General features: G+C 42.4%; 1 protein-coding gene across 1 annotated transcript in view; it reads right to left on the bottom strand.

Moving 5' to 3' along the window:
• The window catches only part of stk32c (serine/threonine kinase 32C), a 96,888-nt gene that overhangs the window by 18,634 nt on the left and 57,352 nt on the right, over positions 1-20,902 (bottom strand). Inside the window, exons 3-5 of the mRNA XM_084948596.1 lie at positions 18,082-18,233; positions 9,204-9,377; positions 816-853 (exon numbers count right to left, since the gene is read on the bottom strand). Of these exons, the coding sequence (XP_084804722.1) occupies positions 816-853; positions 9,204-9,377; positions 18,082-18,233 (364 nt within the window). The remainder of the gene's footprint in view (positions 1-815; positions 854-9,203; positions 9,378-18,081; positions 18,234-20,902) is intronic.

The following is a 20,902-nucleotide window of genomic DNA, read 5'->3' on the forward strand; positions in this document are numbered from 1 at the left end:
ACATGTGACAAGAGAAGGAAACAAATGAGGACACAACGTTCCCTGTCAGTAAGCTGGAATGTGATATGTAAGGACAAAGTATCCTCATTATTTTGTGTGTCAGTCCGATGTCCCCGACTCCTCTGACCTTCTTGGGGTCGTTTCTGGGGTGTCGTACTCGTCGCAGCGGATTGGGAACGTCACTGCCGTCTTTAAGATTTATTTATTGTACAATTTCTGTTTTCCCCTGATGATCAAGCACTTTTCAAAATCCCTCCGTCAGCTTAAGCTGATAGAAGGATTTTGAGAAACACAAATGCACGACAGACATATTTATTGTATAGATAGGAGGAGAAGTACAAAACACAGACGCACACACACAGGGAGGTACAGACAGCATTAGAATCACATGGAGTCGAAAAAAGAAACACAGCTTAAAGTCATCCAATGTGATAAGATAGTTGGGCTCTAAAGCTGCTGAATACACTCCATCGATACGACACAGTCGGTGGGGGCTTTTCCTAACATTGCAGCTTTTAAATGACATGGAAATAGGAGGACCTGAGGAAAATGAATGTGTGCATATAGCAGGAATACATATAGTATAATCAGAATAAAACTCATTAAGAGCCACGTGACAAAATATATCAGGTATCTGACAATAAATACATAAATAAATAAATAAACAATGCACAAAGAATACTGTGATATGCCCTTCAGACAGGTCTGTGGTCTAAATGTGCTCTTATACAACTATGATACATACTGAAGGCCTAAAAGTCCTGTTTTGTTTTACATCCTGTCTTATAAACAGAGCAAACTGTTCACACCCTTACCTTGTTCATCCAATAGGATATTGTCTGGCTTGACATCTCTAAAAAAGACAAAGAATACGTACACATTAAAACATGTTGATGCAAATATTAGTAGAGGATATTACTTGCATTTTAGTAGCACATCACTGAGTTTCTGCTGTGTACAGGTAAACTGACCTACAGCTTTCTAAACCCCTATGGATAACATCACATAGACCTTCGGAGCACGTGGGTTATCGATGCCGCCTTTAAGCTTCTCCATTTGGATTTCTGTGGAAATTAAATGGAACCACTAGAGATTGGAAACATCTCCACATGTGGCTCTGGGGCTGCAGATTTGAGACCTCTGATCTAAGCTATCCAATGGCACCGCAGCTTCAATTTAAACAGCCTCTTATTTATTCCTGACTGATACAAAGGTGCTGATGTGATCATAGTTGCAATCATCAAGCAAGTCTGAAGTTATCTAATGATTCTGTGAGCAGTTCAGGAAGTTTTAAAGATTTCCTACTATAAATGTTGGAATGAATTAATCAGGGATAAATTAGCTGGAAAAACTCCATGATATAAGCTTGGCATGCGTCTCTTGCACAACTTGAGAATTTGAAAACAGCCTCTCTCATACATCTCTCTTAAAAAAGAGAGTCTATTTCATTGTGGCCCTGGTGGTAGCTATTCTAGTCTAAAAAGACCTGTAATCATGCCAGCTCCAGTCATGTGCTAGATTTTATACAGCCTGAAATCAGAACTGAGAGGACACCCAGTAGACCGAGCTCCCCTTTAGACCATTTTACTATGAGTAAGGTAATTATGGACTCCTCCCCCTCCGAATATGGCCGAAAACATTTGCCAACCCTGGCGTCATTAACAAAAACAAAAACTGCAGTGTTCATGCTAGAGTTGTTAAAATGTGCGTTTCAAAATGCACTTTATAAGTTGTTGTTATTAGTAAAAGTGCTCGTGCGTTTAAGCATTTGCTAACTGTCTAATCTGCTCCCATAACTCTCCATTAACAGCACCTCCCATCATCATAGTTTGTGGTCAAGTGGGAAAGACCAGGATTGGACGTGTACAGTATGTGTAGATGCTAAAGCGTGTGGGAGGTGTTTTGAAGGCTGATGCATGTGTGAATTACATGTTTGAACAACATGATTTGGACATCTGTGTCAACAAGCAGAAAATTCCTTCATTCCCTGCATTTCGGAGCGCGTGAGAGCACACTCATAACTGATCCCCGGGAGAGGTTTGTCCAGAGGGACTAACAGGTTTGTCTGCACATGCTTATTACACTGAGCACCCAAGCCCTGGACATATCCAGGAGCGCGCGCGCGCGCACACACACACACACACACACACACACACACACACACACACACACACACAGCTTGACATTTTCCAGCCCTTCAAACACTCCACGGGCAATTAACAGAGCGCGCACAGCTTATTTAATTATGCCATACATCATGCTGGTGTGGAGAATACACGCGGTCTACAGAGAGCATCTACATACCCCACAGGACACGTGTGTTCACGGTGACTGTGCAACTGACGCGAATATCTGCTAAAACTCGTAGAGGGGAGCGGAGGTGGTGGTGCTGCAGACTGATCCAGCAGAACAAAGCAGGAGGGAAATGCATGCATGTTCACAGGAGGAATCCCTGCCCCAGTGCCAGCTACAGCATCGTGCCACGCTGTTTGAAGTACAGAATTCACTTAATTTATTTTGCAGCAATCACAGAGACATCAGTCTAACATGAAGCTGCATGCCAAGTGATTTCTTATTTTGAACAGGAACAAAGCAATCCAGCGTGAGGTGATCTAACTTGCAGAGTGGATAAAAAAAGGAGAGAAGAGAGAAGGGATTCTCCAATTCTACTTCCTTTCTTCTCACAGGACTAATTTTACCTCCTCGGGCATGGTGGCAGCTGACTGTTGCTAGGAGACCAGAGGACCCCCCCCCCCCCTTTTTTTTTTTTTTTCTTCAGTTGGTGCAACAAAATAATTGTAGAGTATTCTCCTGTCAAAAACTTCCAGGGTAGAAGAAAACTGTTGTGCTGGAGGAGGGCACTGATACAAAGGGACTAGATTACGGCACACACACTTGAATCAATGGCAGAAAACACGACGTTAAGAAGAGGACGAACAAAACACTGAAGCATTTTTTAGCTACTATTTATAGCCACTTAAAATGTATGTGATGAAGATGCTTTGCCAACTATACAATGAGGGGAAAAACTCTGGCTTCACTTTCAGAAAACACTTGCCATCTCCGTGAGGCTGCCAGCAGAAGTGTAATGATGCATATCTACTGCAGACAGCCATGTCTGAGAACCTGAAGAGAGCCACAGATACATATCAAAGAAGCCGTACGCATACAGGAAGAGAATAGCACCGTCTCGCTTCACTTCGACACATGCCCAGAAACTGTTTTCTGAATATTTGCTGAGGAATGACAAAACACAGCTTGAGGGGTTACCTAGTCACTCGGAGCATTGAATATCTACTAGCAACTAAGTGACAGGTGTCAAGCAAATCCTAAACAAGGCTTTACTGCTATAAGGTAACCTGCCGAGACCAGAGAAAGCTGCATCAAACGTCAGCTTGTCAGTTTGAAACTTTTGACCCACTAGTTTTGTGTGCATCACAATGTATTAAAAATGAACTTTAGATTGCACGAGCAGGAGTTTTAAGCTCAGGCTCCGGCTTTAGCTGTATTGCACAGACCTGAAGGTGACAAACCTCTTTAGCTCTTAGTGAAAAAAGAAAATTCAATAGCAAATGTCAAACTATTCTTTTCCTTCCATATTCTTTTATGTTATTGTTAATTCTGCTCCTTAAAGGTGTTTTTATTTTTTTATCACGATGCCAAATATGTAAGTATGATGCACTGATACACTGAAGCATACAGTGTATCAGTGCATTTCAGCATTCAGACGCCTCACATTAATGCGCTACCTTTACTTTAAACCAAATCTTAGCACTAAAATGTTTATCATTTATGATTTGGGGGAATTGCTTTTTGTCCCCAAAAGGGAGGCAGGTCTGTACAGTGTGACTATATACACAGATTTATGTCCCCACAACATAAATAACACACACATACACACACAAACATGCATATGGACACACACAGTTGCTGGAAGAAGACATGCAGCCCACATAAGGTTTTGAATAAGGTTCAAACAGTTTTTCAGCCATCTGTGGCTCTAAATCTGCAGCCTGCAGGGATGCATCTCTTTCACTGACTGGACTGCACGCACGCTTACAGCTGCGCTCAGCATATCTGGACAAAGAGCTGTGTTTACTGAGTCCACTGTGGATGAAGGATGGGGACAATTACAGAGAAACCCATATGACCCATCCTTAGGTGTGCAAAGTAAATAAAAACAGCGACTTCAGCGCCTTAAAAAAGGTTATAATCTGAGCTCACACCAAGACTCGTGAGAAACTGAATATAAAATATATATTTGCTTGTGTATGGCTCATTTATGCTTGTTGTGTAGAATGTAAACTATGGTGTTTCACAAAAAAATAACAGAAAATGGCAACTTTAAAATGAGAGAAAAGACAGAGACTGCATCTGTGATATCAGCTGTCCATTTCTTTGGTTTTGGAGACCAGACATCACAGTCGCAGAGTAACTCTCACTGAAAATAAGAAATCACAGCATACTCCTGTTGCAGGGACACATAAAGCGGGCCTGGTTTAAAGCACAACCAGCTTTACTGCCCTTCTGGACACTAATGCTGAACATAACTTACAAAATAAGCACTCCACAGAATTTTAAACTAGCCATCAAAACTATAATATGACTATATCTGACAACAGAACTGGACTTTTGAAAGCTTTCAAACTGAGTAGCTCTCACAGTAAAAGCTAGCTTGGACCACGGCTTTAAATCTAAATCTAAGTATATAAATGTACACCATTCACTTTGTTTTAAGCCTTTCAGTCCCCAGATTCTCTAACGTGAAGGGTCTGGGTGGAAAATAAGGGGTTCAAAGCTCTGTATGACTCCACTTTATATCTCAGTCATAAAAGTAACGACTGAAATTTTAAATTTGATTTCTTTAACAAATGGGGGGCCAGGGTAATACAGCATAAAGTGGTTTTGAGTAACCTTGCTGCTATTGTTTGCACCAACTGTAAATGGGCGGCTGCTGTATCAATATGTTATACGTTATTAAATTTTAATTTCTCTTACAGGCCTCTGATAAAGTCAAAGCTGCACTAGGCTAAAACATAAAACAACGTATTGCAGAATTTGAAGATAGACATCCTGCAGCTCTTCACTGCTCCAGGCCTCTTATAACTTCAGGGGGATTTTTAACACATTCTTTTACATTAAAATGATCTTCTTTTATTGCAATACTAAATTCTACTTTGTGCATTGAATATTTCTCTCTTTGTACTGCTTAAAAACTCTCCTGATCTAGTCTTGAAAGAGCTGTGATGGTCAAAGGCTGCTTAATGGATTAGATTTTCTGAAGCCTGAAAACAGACCAGGGGATGTAGAGGAGTCTGGTTTCCCCTCAGACCACTTAAACTGCAACATGCTGAAAGTAATAATAGATTTAGTTTTTCGTTGGACCACAAAACCCTGTTTCCAATCTGTGCTAAAGGGCAACATATATTCTCGGCCATACTGTGGCCATGAATATATAAATACATCAGATCTTGTGCAAAGGTGCTTTTTGTTGTAAGGTAAAGACACGACAATAATACAGATAAAACTCCAACAATCAGACGACCCCCTATGAGTAATTACTTGGTGACAGTGGGAAAGAAAAACTCCCTTTTAACAGGAAGAGCCCTCCCTGAACCAGGGACAGGGAATACGATTCAAAACAGTAAGATCCAAGTGGAAGGAGATGAGGAAGATAAATGTTGGGTCAAAAATATCCATCCTCAAACAAATGAGTCACGTTTAAAACCTGGAGATCAACATATAATGCAAAGAAAGGGGCTGTGACTTTTTACGTTTAGCCTTTCAGAGCAGAAAACAACACTCACTGCTGTTTAAGAGCGATGTGAGGCTCGACTCCTCACATTCAAAAATAACTGGAAATACTGCTGCAAGGTGCAGAACCACAACACAATGAAACAAAACCTCTTGAATACTGAAAGTTACAGACACAACCTTGAGCTGATCTTCGGTGTTTTTTTACCACACAGGGGAAATTCTAGTTCGCTGTATCCAGTTAAGCTACGTGTTCTCGCTGGCTGGCCCTGCAGCATCTAATGTATTTGGAAAGCATTGCAAACGCGTCTTATGGGTGTATTTGGGAGTTTAATGCGTCTGTCTCTCTCGGGTAAACACGCTGTGAATCAAAACCTAGAAGGCATGACATCCAATGTCACACTGGAAATGAAATGTTTTTATTTTCTTCAAGGCAAAAACTGGAGTGTCTGGGACACTGGTCAATTTATTCTTCTTTCAGTTCAGAGGACAAAAAAAGCCGCATACAATAGTAAACAGCAGTATATAAAATATAGTCATAAGCATTTTTACAATGTCATATTTTTGTACCTCTGTACCTCACCACAGTGGATTATACATCAAACAATAACGATGTGATTGAAGTGCAGACTTTCTGCTTTTATTCAAGGGTTTTAAAAAAGGCACCAAATTAACTGTTTAGGAATTATAGCTGTTTTTATACACAGTCTCCCGTTTGTTTGTGGTTTCTGCCCGGTGCTGTGCTTTATAGCAGAGATGTCAAAGTCACTTTATATTGTGGGTCACATACAGCCCACTATGACCTAAAACTGGTGGGACCGGTGAAACTCCCCTTTCTGTCAGTGTAAAGTTTAGCTACACATTTATCCCCTGAGACATCTTAACATTCAATTTACCGTAATTGTCGGGCTATAAGCCGCTACTTTTTGCACAAGCTTTGAACCCTGCAGCTTTTAGTCAGGTGCGGCTTTTCTATGGATTGTCCATGATTTTTGTCATATCTTAAGACGATTTGTTTTGTTTGTTCCGCTGTTGTACGGCACTACGTTGCCTGGCGGAAGGATCGGGGTTCAAGAGTGGTATGTTGGTCACATGTCTGTCCACCAGGCAACGTAGTGCCGTACGAAGTAGCGCGAAAAACAAACTTCAAAGTAGCGCTACGCGTTCAGCTGGAGGCGTGGATGATGAGCGGCGATAAACTTGCGAAAAGCAAGTTATGCTCAACTCCACCGGTGGAATCTGACAGCGTGGAAAAGTGTGAAAACATCCACGATCACCAACGGATTTCGAAGGGCTGGACTGCTGCATGATGGAGAGGAGGACACCGCCACGGCCCTTCTGAGGGTGTTCGACTCTGACACTGACAACGAGGATTTGTTTGGTTTTGAAAGTGACAACGAAGGAAAGAAGCTGAGAGTGGATGACGAAGCCATCCTGAGCCTGTTCGTATCCGACACTGGAGAAGAGGACTTTGGTGGTTTTAGTGCGCAGGAAGAAGAGAAAGATGGTGGTGAATGACTGACTTTTCTTCTTGTTAAAGCCGTGTCGCTGCACCTGAGCCTAAAAGGTAGGCTGAATCTATTCTTCTGGTGTGCTGTAGGTTATTGTTATGTACTACATTTGTTACTCATTTATGAAGCACAGTACATGTTTTGTACTTGTAATTACTGGTACTTGTACATATACCTAAAAAGTTATGCAAATATGTACCCATAACTTGTTTTTCAAAATATTAATAAAAGGGATGTGTCTCCAAACAGCCGTCTCTTTCCTGACAATTCCCTTTGTGCATATTCTCTTACATATGATAAGTCAACATTGAAACACCTGCGGCTTTTAGTCAGGTGCGGCTAATGTATGTACAAAACAGGATTTTCCCCTGATTTTAGCTTGTGCGGCTAATATTCGGGTGCGCTTTGTAGTCCAGGAAATACGGTAATTTAATTCAATTTTATTTATATAGCACAAATTACCAACAGTAGTCACATTAAATTCCTTTATATTAAAACATATAATATAAAGTAATATAAGAAATCAAAGGCCATTTTTAAGAAATGTTGCTGTAATAATTGGATGAAATCTGTCAGAACGACTCTTTGGGCTCAAATTGTAAGAATTTTAAATTTATTTATTTTCCACTGTGGGAAAAAAATAAATGAAAAAAGCAGAAATAATAGATGGGGAAAGAGGATTTTTTTCCCCACACTGTCATTTAATTGTTTATCTATTACTTATCTACTTTGGTGTATCTTTATCAGTTGGAAAAGCTGTAACACTCATGAAAATACAGTTAAAAACTCTGCCCCCCTTCACATTTTCCAAAGCTGTCCAGTGCGAGTCCTCACTGGGCCAATTCTGGCCCCCAGGTCTTATGTTTGACACCTTTGCTCTATAGCAGAGGTGGAGAAGTCCAGGCCTGGTGTCCTGCAGGTTTTAGATCTCACCCTGGATCAACACACCTGAATCAAATGACTAGTTCATCACCAGGCCTCTGAGAACAAGACATGTTGAGGAGGTAGTTTAGCCATTTAAATCAGCTGTGTTGGATCAAGGACACATCTAAAACCTGCAGGACCCCGGCCCCTGAGGCCAGGAGTTCCTCACCCCTGCTCTATAGGGTTGGGATCAGGTGACTGACTTGGCCAGTGAATAATATCCAATTTCTTTGCCTCAAGAAACTCTTGGATTGCTTTTGCGGTATGCTTTGGGTCACCATCCATTTACACTGTGAAGCATCGTCCATCCGTGCTGCTTCTATCAGCAGTCACATTATCAATAAACATTAGTGAGCTGGTTCCACAGGCAGGCAGGCATACACGCCAGTGGAACCACACTGACTCCACAGTGTTTGATAGATAATGTGGTATGCGTCAGATCATGAGCTGTTCCATAATTCGTCATGGAATAATGAGGAAACAGACCTCATCTGGCTGTGGGACTGATTGAAAGTCAACTTTCCAAAAACATTTTGAGCCTCTGAAAACAGGAGACTTTGAATTCCTGAGCATTTAATTCAATACTTTTGTTCAACCCTCTGAATTAAAGTTGAAAGTCTGCACTTTAATCACATCCCACCTGTTTTAATTAAAATCTACTGCAAAACCACAAAATGTCTAATTTCCTAAATAATTATAGACCCAACTGTGCACACTTAGGCCTTTTTACTTGACTTTGTCTGCTGGACATATTTGCATTTCTCTATGCACATAGATATGTTTGTTATATCCACCTCCAAAACCTTTACTCCACTGCAATCTTGCAGTTCTATGCAGAAAAAAAAGGGTGCAGCTTTAACTTTGCTTTACGAAACAACCTTCAGAAGGGTTTGAAGGGCAAATTTATGAAAGCGTTTTCCATATAAAAGAACACTTCATGCCCTGTTTATAGCCATAGACTTTTCAACAGCTTGAAAGCTGCTGGAGGCCTTGAAATGAAATGAAAAGAAATACCTATGGATGATGTGCTGGCTCTGCAGGTAGTCCAGCGCCAGCGTCATCTCACAGAGGTAGAGTCTGACTGCGTCCTCGCTGAACTGGACGTTCTGCTGCAGGTGGTAGCGGAGGTCTCCTCCCAGCAGGAGGTCCACAACCATGAACATATCCTCCTCGTCCTGGAAAGAGTACCTGGGTGCAGTGGGATGAGACGGCCCTCAGTCACGGCCCAGTGTGGGAAAACACATGCTGCGCAAACAACCGCAAAGACTGAGCACACAAGACCGCAAACATGCTCAGTATGCTTTTCATGCAGGACACAGAGTGCGTTACGTGCAAATATTATCAGACACACGCATGCTGATGAGAAGCACGAAGGGTCGGCGGACGAATCTGCACAGAAGCAAATGCAAACATGCACAAATATGGCACATGCACACCTCACAGCCACAACATAATATCCATGCCAGCTGTCGGACAGAATGCAAAAACAGAGGACGTCACTGTCACATCAAAGCTCGACAATAACTTAGCTCGTGACCTCCTACACATTTTTTGTCAATCAGGCTTACTGGTCATGCACAACAAATTAAAACACAGCCTCTTAGTGATGCAGGTGGGGATTTGTAACAGTCCACTCCACAAATTCAGCTTGAAAACATTAAGCCACACCGGTGAACGCAAATGTTTTTGTACAACAGAATCTAATCTCTCATCTGAGAAAAATAAAAGCAGAATAATATCTTAATAGACCCGGAGAGGAGGGACAACACACCAATCCGTGGTGACTCCTTCCATCAAACTTGGCTTAATGTGGTTGCTGCTGAGCCAATTCTTTACTTTCCCATTAAAGTTCTGATGCTGTGGCGATACCATTTCTTTTTATAGCTCACAGGTTCCCTCTGTATCTTTGGGCTTGGCTGTGAACACTCATTGGGGGTGGGGGCATTCTGATTGCTCCTATTCAGGTGCAATTTCCTGCTGCTCCGTGAGAGAGAAAGGGAGTTTGCTGCAGAGGCTGAAATCATTCAATCTTATCCACAGAAGGAAAAACCCATTTGCAGAACTGCTGGCTTTTTCTCTTCTCCTTAAAACACCACACGATTAACTGATGAATCACCCTCGACAATCATGTGATAGGATAAATTAAATAAAAAAAAAAAAAAAAGGTGCTGCAGAACAGGGCAAAGAAAGTTTCCAATACACTTCCACACTTCCTCTTCTGTGCCACTGCAGCCTGCACTCAATAGGAAATGACAGCAGAGCCACCCTACATCATGCACAGTACACAAAGCTGCCCTGACCTGTTTAAGATTAAACTCCCCAAAACAAACAAAAAAACTAATATTGGTCTCATCAGATGGCCAGCCCTAGGATGTTGTTTGCTTTTGGCAGGCGTTCCACACTGTCACCTTTTTATCACCTCATTGTCACAGCCCGATTCCTCAAACCCAGTTGACACACGAGCGTCCGCTGAGGTGGCACTCGCTATCTCAGCGTACCACAAAACTTTCAGCTTCCCTCATCCACCGCTTAAATATCAGGGCTCCTGAGAGAGAGAGCGAGACTGCAGAGGCTTGGACTGCTTGTCATTCCCTTCCCCGCTTTCACTGAGGTGACACGGAGATGTCAGATACAGGCTGACAACTGGAGCATATGAAAAGCTCCAGCACTGACAAGCCTTGTCACCTTTAAGACTCTCACAAAGCACGGGATGGAGAAGAAACACAAACGGTTTTCTCTCTCTTTTTCTTTAAGGGGGCGGGGGGCTTTGCTCCAAATAAACACAGTGTGAAATCCACAAATTCGGCAGTTCTGACACTTTAAATAAAAGCTTCTCCTGCTGTGAAATATGATCTGAGCTACCCTGGAAAGGAAAGTGAGGTGTATTAGTTGAAGAGCACTTAGCTGAAGAGAGTATTTGAAGACATCCATCCTTCCAATTTCCTTTCTGGCACTTGCTCCGGTCTTGGTCGCAGTGGTGGCAGCTTAAGGGGTGAGGACGCGCCAGCCAAAGTGCCGATAGTGTTTGTGACTTTGCAAAAGGAAAATCCAAACAGGCGCGCCAGCTTTACAGAGCGATCGCCCTGCTGTAGAGAAGAGAGGAAACTATGCAGGGCTTGAATATTTCGCCTGCTTCATTCAACTACTTCTATTTATTTTTATGTGTCAAAACCGAGACTGCGTTAAAGGACAGAGTTTTGAAGTCGACTTGGGCGCCTTGAGCTAATCTTTTTGCACAAGATGCAGTCATTTGATCGAATGTTCACATTTGGGAACCTTTAACTCTTTCATATTTGTCTTGGAGACATTCACTGTAATATAGCTACGGTCAACATAATGTTTAACCACTAATCTCATTTTATGTGCTTCTGCTGCACTTGAGATGAGGATAATTTATTGAGTGCCGCTCTCCTAATGAGCACAGAGGAATTGCTGCACAAACCCTCGAGTATGAATGAATGCCTAGCAGTTATTTGGGAGAAGAGTCTAGGGAGAGCCGTGACTGTCCAAACCCACGAGGAAGGACATGCTGGAAATGGCCGGGACAGGACTAGGTTGCCACGATTGCGGGGACTAAGAGAAGGTTAGCCGGCTGGAAGGAGTACAAGGAACAGGCTGAAATAATCAGGCCACAATGACAAATGAGCCCGGGGAGGCAGGGAGGAGAGAGGGAAATAGAGAGACAGTGGAATGAGTTTTGAGGAAAAAGCTAAAGTGAGGCAAGAGCTTGTGATTCTGTTGGCTCTAACCGCTCTACAAAGTTTCGATGGCCTACATAAAGTTGATGATAGAGATGGCTCAAACTGGCCATGTGGCTCAGTCACAAGACTTTTGCATGATCCTTTGAGGATTCCAATGGTGTGAGTGAGCACTGCCTCCAACAACTCACCTTAAGACAAAACACCTCCACTGGCCTGCTTTCACAAGGCACACTTTAAATCCTATGCCCTAAAAAAAAAAAAGTTCTTCTTTAAGAGTAGTGTGTGTAGGGCACTTTGAACAAAAGCCCCAAGTCCTTTAGTGCTGGCAAGTCTAGGACGAAATAACCTTACCGACCGCAGTAAATGCTCATCATCCAGTTTTCTTTGGGTCACATTTGGCCTTGACTTATAACTTTGAGTCAGGTTGAGTCTGACTGCCTCAACTGAACCAAATGTCAACCTTATATGAGCCAGATGTCAGATGTGTTGTGTCATTTTGGTCAGATCTGGCCCACAGATGACTTGTCATTACCTACATCTAGTCCAGCTTATCACTTACAGTCAGATATAATTATTATACTTGTAGAAATCTATATTCAACCCGACCACATTACGGCAAGACCACAAAACACTCGGCAGAACTGAGGCATAAGTGCCAAAAGTATCCCAGAATAGGCCCAGATGTGTCTGAGTCTGCATATTGCCTGGAAGCATGCTTTATTAAATATGGCTCAGCCGCACCAGTGTGACCTAAGAGCAATCACTTTCAATACAAAGTGATTGCAGAGGACACCTGTGGGGAGGCAGCCTGCCTTCCAACAACCATGACCCCACTCAAACCGACTGTAGTCACACAGACTGGCGAAGGATTGCAGACACACTGCAATCAATCTGAGTCAGTCTATGCTGACAAGAACTTGTCTGTGAAGCGTCTCTTTGCAATAGGGGATTCAACTCAATTTGCTTGTATTCTGATTATATTCCTATATAAAAGCAGGGTTGCTGAGCACCCATGCAATTTTGCAGTTAATCTTATTGCTGTTTTCTTACTGTCTTGATGCGCCGAAGTCGCTTTGAAGAAAGAAACTGACTGCAAGTGGCTGCGAGCCTAGTCCCCATCTTCAAAGCAACCATTTCAAAGACAACAAGACTGTAAGCACGCGGTTGCAGCAGTCTCCGACCACTGCTGTTTCTCGTGTTACTGTAGCATTAGAGAAAAGATCTTGCAGTTCGTCTTTTATGATGATGATTTAAAGACTAAAGCCCCTCATAGGGCTTGTTATAACTGCTGACTGGAGGTGTAGAGGCTAATTTGTTCCATGGCCTCCCGAGGCCTTGTTCCATCCAGGTCTGCAATCAATATTCCTAATGGAGGCCGAACAGGAGAGAGCACATCCATCCTCGGAGCTGCTCTCGCTTGCTTTATATGACTCTGATGGAGGGAAGGATGGCATGAGGCAAAACACTTCACGCAGCTGCTCCAGATGACTCACCCTTGTTTTGATTTTTCAACCTTTTACATTCTTCGAGATGATCCCAAGAGAGTGTGGAAGCTCTTTGACAACAGTTGCCGTGATGTATGTCCATTTGGTCACTGGTGCATCTCCTTAAGGGAGAATTGGTTGGAGCATTAAAGGGAAAACCAAACATTTACTATGATGTACAGACCAGGGGTTCAAATTCCTTTCTGCACGCTACTGTTAGTTATTCTCTGCTTCAGGGTGGGGACCCCTGCACTCTGGGGTTTCCAACATTGCGAGTAAAAGAGGAAGTCGGCGTCTTCTCACGGTTTGCAAATCCTTACAAGGATTTATGTGGATTTGGAGTGTGCAGCAGATGATAGTTAATTTTTCCTCCTTTAAGGTAATCCATTCAGCGTACCCTTGACTCCTACACATCATTTCTATGCGGCGAGGGAATGGTCGCAGCAATTACCGTGGGCTGCAAACTTGACATCCGCCCAGCTTAAAGCAGCCTTCCCCCGGCTGATGGGATTCAGTGTGGGCTTTCAGAAGACCGCTTCTTAATGAATTTCTTGTGATGCTACGGACGGAGCGATTCAAAAGCACAGGAGAATTCAACGACGTCTCAATGAAAGCGAAACCTCCATTTCCTGACGCAGCGTGCCAGGCTATGTAGGTATCAGCTGGAGGAAACCTAACAAATCCTTATATTCTGCACATCTCTCTTTTTTTGACAAAACAACCTCCTGTCTTCATAATAATCCCCCTCCTCCTCTCTGTGTGATTGTGGAAGTCATCTTCATCTGACAGGCGTTTGGTGGATTTTCCTGCGTTTTTTTAAGACTATCTGTTTGGCTCCCTCCTGGCACAGTATCAATAAAAGCACTCCTGTGAAGCTTATCAAAACAGGCGTTTCTTGTAAGCTGGATCTGTTTGCGTGTTTGTTTTTTAAAAATAGGCATTTCCCAAAATGCCCTCAGTTGCTCTATCATATATGCATTAATAAAGTACCGAAGTGCCCAAATTCCAAGGACCAGAAATCGTATGGTTCTGTTTGATAAGCCTATGGATACCAGCAACTGTCTGATCAACCTACCCACACAGGGAACCAATTATTTGCTTAGCTATACAGTAAGATGGGAGACAGGAAGATGAGGCAGACGTCTCATTGGTCCTTTCTCATTACCTACCTGGCTGAGATGTTGCATCACGCAGCAGCTAAATGGAGCAGTTTATCCGATGCATACAGGTGCATCGCAAAACAATCCTGTCACGCACAGATGCTCACAAAGCATCTGGTAAACTGGGACAGAAATAAACTTGCGATAGAGACTCAAGCAGTAGATTGATTTGCTTTATGTGTCACTGTGTTCTCACATCCAGCTTTCAGGGAAATATCTGAACTTTCTTGTGATTAGACGTTTCCGTCAGTCCAGCATAAATCCAACTGCTTATTAAGGAAGGAACTAAACAAACCTGTATTTGAAGTGATCTTCTGAATACAGGTTTGCAAGAAAACACCTCTCTCGCTCTGTAAGCGTCAGAGACGTCTGCAAACCTGAACGCTTGAAAACATCAACGCAGCTGCTTAAGTTCAGGGTAACAGCTGCATCCAGACATATTTACACATATCTGCCTGTCATATCATCTAACAGCAATGGCAACAGCCTGTTGACAAAGTACTCCTGCCTTCTGGATCCCTCACTGTTACACCTTTGTTTGTCTGTCTGTTACTGCACTTAATCCAAAGTTAGACAAACTGAAACATTTCATGGCATTATTAGATTTCAACACATCACAAAAACAACTTAAAATGCTCAAACGGTAACACTGCATTCAAGAAGCTGTCATTCCCTATTGATTCAACCAACAGTCATCATTGGAACTTCTTTCCAAGAGTGACTTGACAAAAATAAGTCAGACGACTGTAATTTTATCTCATAAATGGGTCAGACCATATAACACATAACAGCTCTTTTTAAAGCAAGCGGAAATCATAGGTCAAGTGAAAGATCCTCCTCCTCCTTTAAAGATCTGACAACTTGTTGGCTCAAGACTTTAGTGTAAAAGTCTTGAGCCAACCCTCATATCTTCATATTTTGCTTCCAAGCCAGACTTTCTAAGCAATAGTTCTTCAGGCTTCCTGAAGGTCATTTTAAGTGTTTCACCATTTTTTCTAGCAACATTTTTATTTCTTCCTATTATTATTGTTTTGTTAATCCAATTAACACTGAGCTGTGAAGCATTTATTATAAAAAAAAAGACAGATGAACCACTGTTATGTCTACACATAACAGACAACTTGGCAAATAACCAATTTGAGACATGGTCTCAGTGAAATGTTGGCTGTCAAGAAGCCATTTTTAATGAAGAGAAACAGGGAGAAAAGACTGAGGTATGCCAAATTATACAAGGATTACTCTGATAGTCAGTGGCAACAGTTCTTATGGAGTGATGATTCAAAATTTGACATTTCTGGTTCAAACTGCTGTCAACATGTATGGAGCAGTGTCTACAGCCATGGTAAAACAGCGGAGGCTCTGTCGTGGTTTGGGCCTTCGTTTCGGCCTGTACCGTTTTCTCCAAAAGCTGATGAACGCAGAAAAATCCCATCAGATTTCGATCCACCATGTACCATCTGGAAAACATCTGACTGGCAACAGCTTTATTTTGCAGCATGACAATGATCCCAAACACACTGCTAATGCAGTAAAAGCATACCTGGAAACGCACACTGGAACTTTATCAGTCATAGATCGGCTGTTCCAGAGGATTCTGACAGAGAACGGAAACAAAAGGCGGCCAACATCCAAAGAAGAGCTTTGAATGTCCTTCGGGAAGCCTGGAAAACTATTCCCGAAGACTACTTAAAGAAATTAGAAGAGAGCTGCCTAAGAGAGTTCACGTGGTGTTTTAAAATAAAGGTGATGATAGGACCAAACTGTGCAAACTCTTTTTCCTCTTAATTGCCCCTTGGGGATAAATAAAGTCTCTCTGATTCTGATTCATTATATTTACATGCATTTCCATTTCCACGTTTCAATAAATCTGGACCCATTTCCAATTTTCCTCACAAAACAAAGAAATGGGGGGCGGCACGATGCTGTATTCTCCTCATTTAATGACTAATCCATTTATAAAACAGATAATGAGCGGCCTGAGCTAAGCAAGTCCAATTTCAGCAGCATGGCTCAGTTTTTTCAGCTTCATTAAAGCTACTCTCATTACATGTACTTTACAATTTACAGAGCACAGCTGAAAAGCACCAAAAATTCACATGTACGTTTTTTGTAACTGAGCAACAACATTTACATGTTTATTATTCAAATCGCTCGTCTCGATTTACAAACACTTTATTGTTTTTGGCATAATCACAAATGAATTCTCAACACATTTTATTGGAGCTATTAATGACTTCCCTGCAATTTTCACTAATGTTTCCAGTGGAACTCGTGTTTGAGTCTCAGGGTGTAGAGTAACTAAGACTAAAGCTCTTGATGATATTTTAATATGCGAGGAGAAGAGGCAGAAACTCCTCGCAGATGAAACACAAACCGTCCGCTTGCACGGATACCGCTGCAGGTCTGCAAAATCTGTTTGCAAAATCAGCCTCAACGTCCTAAAATAACACGTGTCAAAGATAATGGTCCAATTAGAATGAAGACTTATGGCGTTTTGAGTATAGGACCAATTATACTTGGAAACGAGAGGAACTGCTCGAGTATGAGTCTCTGTGTGCTCCCGGTGAGATGGACAGGCCATTTTTTTTGGAGCATCTCAAATGCAGAGAGAGGAGGTGTGAAACTTCTCAATCCCACGTAGCCACAAAGATACAGTTCAGCATGCTTGTCACTAATGGGTATTTAAAACAGTGCTGCTTGCAGAGAGAGAGTGAGGGTGAGCTGAGCAGCACAGCCAGAACTAGAAAACTAGAACACAGAAGGCTTTGGCAGCCATAAACTCCTGCAGGGAATTATAAAAAATAAACAGGCCTACTACTGTACGCTCATTAAAATGCCCTCAGTTTGTTGTAGTGAAGTAAGAGTATCTAGCAGGCAAATGCATTCCGCAGATTGATCTTAAATCATTCACAACTTGGTAAGGAATGAGCCCCGGACACGGCTTTGTCTCGCTCCGCGTAATCAATCCATCACGGAACGTGGGAATATTCTGGCAGCGATTGCTCGGAGACGACGAGCACGTGCACAACCGCTCTACCAATTACAGAGGAGCAAAGTGCTTTGTGTAATACGGCGTGAATGCCGTGCCAGGTCCCCAATTACATTTAGAAATGTGTCCCGCCCGGAGATGAGCATTGACTAATGAAAGCAGCCTCCACTCACCCACATATCATACTCGAGGGAAGAGTAAGGTCATTTCAAACCACAGTAATTATCAAATGTGTGCTTCATGGGCTCAGAGCCAAAATTAATATCCCAGAATATCTCTCCGCTATAAATTGTTTCTTAAGTTAATAGCTGTTGGTTTCTGAAGGAGAATTTGTTCAAGCTTTAATTAAACTTTTTTTTTTTTTTACCCACATGCAACACAAAACATTCAAAAAGAGTGCTTCTATTTAAAGGATGCGACAGATTTTTACAGCAAGCGTGCACACGTCTACTGGGAATCACTTGAGGGCGGACGCACGGAGCGCACAGACAGGCGAAGCAGGCAACCGACACAAACAGAGCCGACCACACTGAAAGTGTAAAAACAGAGGATAGTCACCAGAGATTTACTAAAAAAACATGTTCAATTTCCTGTAGGATCTCAAGCTCTCTAAAGACGTTTCGGACCTCATCTCTCTCTATGCACTGCTGTTTGTTCATGTACTTCATGGCGTACATCTTCTCGGTGTCCCTCTTTTGTACAATGCATACCTGCAGCAGGGAAAGGACAGAACAGAGGGAGGGAGGGGGGAAGGGAGAAGAGACAGAGAAACAAAATTGGGCACATTAGTACAAGATAATATAAATATTTAGCTGCTTTTCGTGCAGGTGTACAAATGCGGTCACGCTGCTGTGCGAATAAAATGTTTTCTAAACAGCCTACGGCATCATTCAGCTGCTGATTAATGCGATAACCTGAGTGGATGCCCTGCACTCATAAACAGAGCAGCTCAAATAAACTTCATTTTTGAAAACACGGGAGACAACAACAGAAAACACTTCCAAACAAATCACCTCATTATTTATTTAAACACTGATTACAGTTTTTTCTTTTTCTTATTAGGAAGTATCAGTGAAGGGTCAGGAACAGGACAGGACTCCAGAGGGGTCGCTACAATAACATTACAGTTTGCAGTCATTAAAAACAGATCACAGAACAAGTCCTGCTTAGCAGGTCACCGCTGGACTTTTATGTTTTCTGCCTGTTTTTTCCAGTTTCATCTTTGTATGAAACTCACTCCAGAAAGACTGATTTAAAGCTGGTGTGGAGAGAAGGAACACGTACAACATTCAATAACACACGTACCCATTACACGTGTGCTGTGTCATAGCAGACTTGAAGACAAGAAATCAGAATCAGTCCTTTTGATGTGGCTTTCTAGCCGTCTCCAAAGGATGGCGAGGGCTAATTTGCATGACTGTTGAGCAGGGATGCCACCAACGCGCGACACCGTCAGTAAAATGCTTAAATGAGCCAGAGGGTGAATACACATTTACAGTAGCTTCTGCAAAAATATCGCCTTTCTTCAAACCGAATTCTTCTATATCACACAAAAATATGCTAACTTGGCAGCTCACCCAAGTAATAGGCGACTTGTTTTAGCATCTTTCTTAAAAAATGCTTTTATTTTGTCATCTAAAAAAAAAAAAAAGACATGATATCCAATTGTATAATTCCCTTGCTTTTATTCTGAAAGCTCAATGGTGGCTAACCAGCTACCCAATGCCCTTCCCATCTCGTGGTTTCCCTACTGGCTGGCTCATTGGTCAGGTTGGTGAACTACTTCTCTACATCATTTAGTTTTTTAGCTTCAGGCTCCCTTTATCCAGAACTTCCAGCAGGTGGAGAGCTGCTTCATGTGCTACAAAAAGGAACAAACACGGTAAAGTTGGATTAAATCCATTATTTGAGAGGAGCCAGTTCTGCTGAAAGCCTCCTCACCCCACTGTCACGATCTTTACACATAAAAACTGAATTAATTAATTGGAATGTGGGTACTGCAGCTAGATTTCTATTAGAGACCGTCGTCTTGGTTTTGTTTATCTGGGTTTCAACAAATGTGTGTGTGTGGATGACAAAAAGACCCGGCACAGGGAGAGTATCACAGTGGCAGCAGGTCAGCAGGAACACCATTACTCATCCTTGTAACACATTTAAAAGATGCCAGCCTTGTTTTAAAGCCAAGGAAGGGGCCGGGGTGGAATATGATTACCGACCACCTACATTTAAAAATGTCCTCTGGTTTTCCTCCTTAACTGGATTTCTTCCAACAACATGGCATCTTGTGTGCATGCTAACACAGTGAATGTGAAACTTAGAAAAACCACATAAATCTCAGCATCAGTCACTGTCCAACTACCTAAAGAACAAAATCTAAGCAGCTGTTTTGGCCACCGCTGCACTGACTGTAACATTTGCCAACCCCGTGAAGCATTTAATGCTAACCCCCCCTCCCTATTTCTGTTATAGACACTCAGCCATTGCTGGATTGAATTGTCCACCAAGGATCTTCTCGCAGGTCTGCTCGTTACAGTCAGATCCACACAGATGGCTGTTACATAGCACTCTGGCCCTGATGCACTGCAAAAAAAACCACCCTTCACAGCATTTTTCTTATTTTTTCAGTCTTAGAAAACAGAGGGGAAAAAAATGCCAGAGGGAAGAGAAACTATCCCTCGCCTCCATCCAGATGGATGTTTGTGCAGCTGTGCATGCTGCAACACTTTTCACAAATATGATGATACCGTCCTGAAATGAGTTACCGAGCCCTTCGCTGCTATGTTTAAATTATGTTTGCATTACAAACAAATAAAGAGGCTTCAAGAAGCTACATACTTCTGCCAATGAAATAAGGGTTTTTCCTCTTGATTTGCTGGGAAAAAATGATTTCAAGACTGAACACCAAGCTTAATGAGGTGTTAAAATAGACATTATGTGAACAGTGACAGGAGGAAAGCCATTACTGTGTAAAACATCATCTACTTAATTGTACTCATGGTTTCCCCTGGAGCACAGAGCTCTAATGTGTGCCAGGTCTGACTCGCTGCCTCTCCATTTTCTTCCATGTGGATCTTCAAGTTCACCCCCCGCCTCCCCCCCTCCCATCACGCTCACCAGCTCATCTTGTCCCATTTTGTCCCTCTGTGGGGGGATACTCCCACTAGGTTTATATCTGGGACTCTCCACCATTTGACCTTAGAACCGAAGAAGCTTCTCGGATGAGAGGTGAAACGTCTTCAAGTAAACTTAAAGAAGTCCAGACGCTTTTCTTTGCAAGCTCCTTTGACTACGATGACCTGGATGACTGAGAACCTTCACAGACATATCACCAGCTCATCGTAGCTAACATTCATCAAACCCTTTCTTCGCCTCCTGTTTG

Source organism: Perissodus microlepis, chromosome 13 (genome assembly GCF_051167445.1).
Source record: "Perissodus microlepis isolate ML-2025 ecotype Zambia chromosome 13, ASM5116744v1, whole genome shotgun sequence".
NCBI classification, from domain to species: Eukaryota; Metazoa; Chordata; class Actinopteri; order Cichliformes; family Cichlidae; genus Perissodus; species Perissodus microlepis.